Source organism: Terrapene carolina, unplaced genomic scaffold (genome assembly GCF_002925995.2).
Source record: "Terrapene carolina triunguis isolate 2854851 unplaced genomic scaffold, T_m_triunguis-2.0 Scaffold21924, whole genome shotgun sequence".
Taxonomy (NCBI): domain Eukaryota; kingdom Metazoa; phylum Chordata; order Testudines; family Emydidae; genus Terrapene; species Terrapene triunguis.
In genome coordinates, this window is record NW_020686275.1 from 810 (window position 1) to 3,992 (window position 3,183).

The following is a 3,183-nucleotide window of genomic DNA, read 5'->3' on the forward strand; positions in this document are numbered from 1 at the left end:
GCAACCCCCCCCCCTTCCCCCCAAAACCCCACCTTGTCTTCCCAGCCCATGCCCTCCCTCCAATAACCCCCCCCCCACGCCCCCGTACGCCCCCCCCTTATTCCACAACCCCCCCCCACCCACACACACTCCGCCTCTGGGCCTGGGCCGCCCCCCAAAGCCAGGACCCCTCCCCGGGCGCGGTTGGGCCGGCCGAAGGACAGACGGACAGCGACGCTCCAAAGACCCAGCGGGGTTTATGGTTCCCGAGCACCGGGGCTGACGGAGCAGCGGCTCAGGGGTGGCCGGCGGGGCCGGAAGGCAGCACGGTTACAATCATGGGGGGCAGTGCCAGGTCCCGGGGACGGGGACCCCCAGGGCACCGCCCGTCACAGCAGCAGGAGAGCCGGGCGCAGCGGCTCCAGGAGGGGCTGGAAGAGAAACAAGCCACAGAGAGATCAGTGTGGGGGGACTCCAGGGGTTATGGGGGGGGGGGAGAGCCAGGGGGCCTGGTTCCCTCCCCAGCTCTGGGAGGGGAGTGGTCTCTAGTGGTTAGAGGAGGGCTGGGGGGGAGGGGCTGGGCATCAGGATTCCTGGGTTCGCTCCCCAGCTTGGGGAGGGGGGTTAGTGATTAGAGCCGGGGGGGGGGGGGGAGAGCTGAGAGCCCGGACTCCTGGGTTCTCTCCCCAGTACTGTCAGTGTCTGCAAGGGGAGAGCCGGGGCCAGGGGCCGCACTCACCGGCCGGGGGCTCAGATCAGGCCCCCCTCCTTCAGCTTGCCCACGAGGTCGTCCACTGTCTCCACCTTGACGCCGGCCTGGCGCTGGGGCGGCTCTTCCACGCACTGCACGGCCAGCCGGGAGGAGAGATCGACCCCCAGGTCCGATGCCTTCAGCACCTCAATCTTCTTCTTCTTGGCTTTCTGGGGAGAGAGCCAGGCGTAGAACCCAGGAGTCCGGGCTCCCAGCCCCCACTGCTCTAACCACTAGACCCCACTCCCCTCCCAGAGCTGGGACAGAACCCAGGAGTCCCATCAGGCTCCAGTTCCTGACATTTCCCGCACAGGTAACTCCGATATTGTGGTCTGGTGTCGTGTGGCTGTTACGGTGACACAGTGCACCTCCAAACCGCTCCTGGTGACCCCTGTATTCACTCCAGCGTGGCTGGGATGTTCCATAGGGAGCAGGCCAGGTAAGGCATCTATGATCTGCTGAAACCCGCTGTTCTGTCCAAACACACACACCCTCCCGGGGCGCACGAGGGGATGAGATTTTGCTGCGTGAAATACGCTACTGACACACACAGGACCCCCACCCAGAGCGCCGGGGAAGAGAAAACTTCAACCGAGGAGCCTGGTCCTGGTATTGGAGGGAAACCGGCAACGTGCAGCAGGGTGAGAAAGTGGCAGATCTCAACCCTGCCCAGTGTGAGACGGTGTCAGATTGACACTGGGCCTTTAGCTTCTCTTTTCTTTGCTCTCTGCCCTTTGACGGCGACCAATCACGTACCATCCAGCTCTTGGGGGTTAATCGGCTCTGAGCTTTCCCTAAAAAGGGGCGCTCGGGAAACCTCCGCTCGATTTACAAAGGCTGGTGCGTGTCCTGTCCACATCGAGGGGGGACCGGCCTAGGTAATGAACTTACACTGGTCAGGTGGCCGCCCAGGGCTGGAGAGTACAGATGTGGGGTGCCAGGCCGGGGCCTTTCCCTGGGTGAGCGGCTCTGGGGTATTCCCCAGGATACCAGTTGTGCGATGCCAGCGCCCGGAGGGGTTTGCGGCTTGGCACTAGCGAAGAGTTGTGCGAGACCCCCCCAGGGGAAGGGTCCCCATATAACCAGCCCCTGCCCCGCCCCAGAGGTGGCTGCATCTCTGAGCCGGGGGAGGGGTCCCGATATAAGCAGCCCCCCCCCACCTCACCCCAGAGGCAGCCTCCCCTCACCATGATGTTGGGCAGGGTGGCGTAACGGGGCTCGTTGAGCCGCAGGTCGGCCGTCACCACGGCCGGCAGCCTGAGCCGGATGCTCTCCAGCCCCCCGTCGACCTCCCGCTCCACCGTTAGCTGCTCCCCCTCCAGCGTCAGCGCCGAGGCGAAGGTCCCCTGCAGGGGCACGGGGGGTGTTATCGCCCATCACCCAGAATCCTCCGCCCCCCCCCCCCCCAACCCCCCCCCCCCGGGCCCCCCCCCCCCCCCCCTCCAGCAGCTCCCAGAGGTCCCCGCTGCCAAGATCCAACCCCGCAGCCCTAGAGCCCCCCACTGCCGGGATCCTCCCACCCGCAGCTTCCAGAACCCCCTGCTGCCAGGACCCCCCACCAGGGGGGCAGCCACCTGGGGCCAGTCCAGCAGCGCCGCCGTCATCTGCCCTGTCTGGTTGCAGTCGTCGTCGATGGCCTGGGAAGGAGAAAACGAGTCACACCCTGGACGGGCCCCTTGGGCCCCTTCCCATCACTTGCCGCAGGGAGCAGTGTCACGAGCTGGGCCCGAGATGGGCTGAGTGGGGAGGAGGCGGGATAGCGGGGTAGTTGGGCCCGAGGGGCTGAGCAGGGAGGAGGCAGGATATCGGGGTAGATGGGCCCGTGGGACTGAGCGGGCAGGGTTGGGGGCAGGATACTGGGGTAGATGAGCCCGTGGGGGTGAGCGGGGAGGAGTGGGGGGCAGGGAGGAAGTGGGATAGCGGGGTAGATGGGCCCGTGGGGCTGAGCGGGCAGGGTGGGGGGCAGGATACTGGGGTAGATGAGCCCATGGGGCAGAGCGGGGGAGGGGAATTCACCTGCTTGCCCAGCAGCACCAGGCTGACCCCCTCCTTCTTGGCCAGCGCCGCCAGGATCTTGGCCACCTGGAAGGGGCCGAGGCTCTCGTACTGGGGGGCTGGGATCTCCACGTGGAGCCCCCGGTCAGCCCCCATGGCCAGCGCGGTCCGGATGGTCTCCTGCAGGGGGCGGAGTTTGGATTGAGGGACAGGCAGGGCAGCCCCTGGATCCCGACCCACCCAACACACGGTCCCCCAAATGTGGCCCCGACTCCAGGGCAGGGGCTGGCTCCCCGGGGTCCGCCCGGCCCTTGGCCTCTCAGCCGGAGGGGGCGGGGTAGCAGCTCTCCCTCGGCCAATAGGGCTGAGGCCTGGCACTTGGGGGTGGGGGGGAAGCTGGAGAGGGGCGGGGGGGGCGTCAGGGGGAGCAGGGGGTGGGGACTGGTACCTGGCTTGGG

At 67.1% G+C, this 3,183-nt stretch overlaps 1 protein-coding gene across 1 annotated transcript; it reads right to left on the reverse strand.

Annotated features, from left to right (window-relative positions):
• Nucleotides 1-217: 217 nt before the first annotated feature.
• On the reverse strand, nucleotides 218-2,905 carry LOC112123018 (electron transfer flavoprotein subunit beta; the record flags this gene model as incomplete). Its single annotated transcript, XM_026662062.1, has 5 exons — nucleotides 218-410; nucleotides 719-900; nucleotides 1,918-2,076; nucleotides 2,305-2,367; nucleotides 2,747-2,905. Coding segments are annotated over 4 exons (552 nt in total), but the record flags the coding sequence as incomplete, so codon positions are not given.
• Nucleotides 2,906-3,183: the final 278 nt, after the last annotated feature.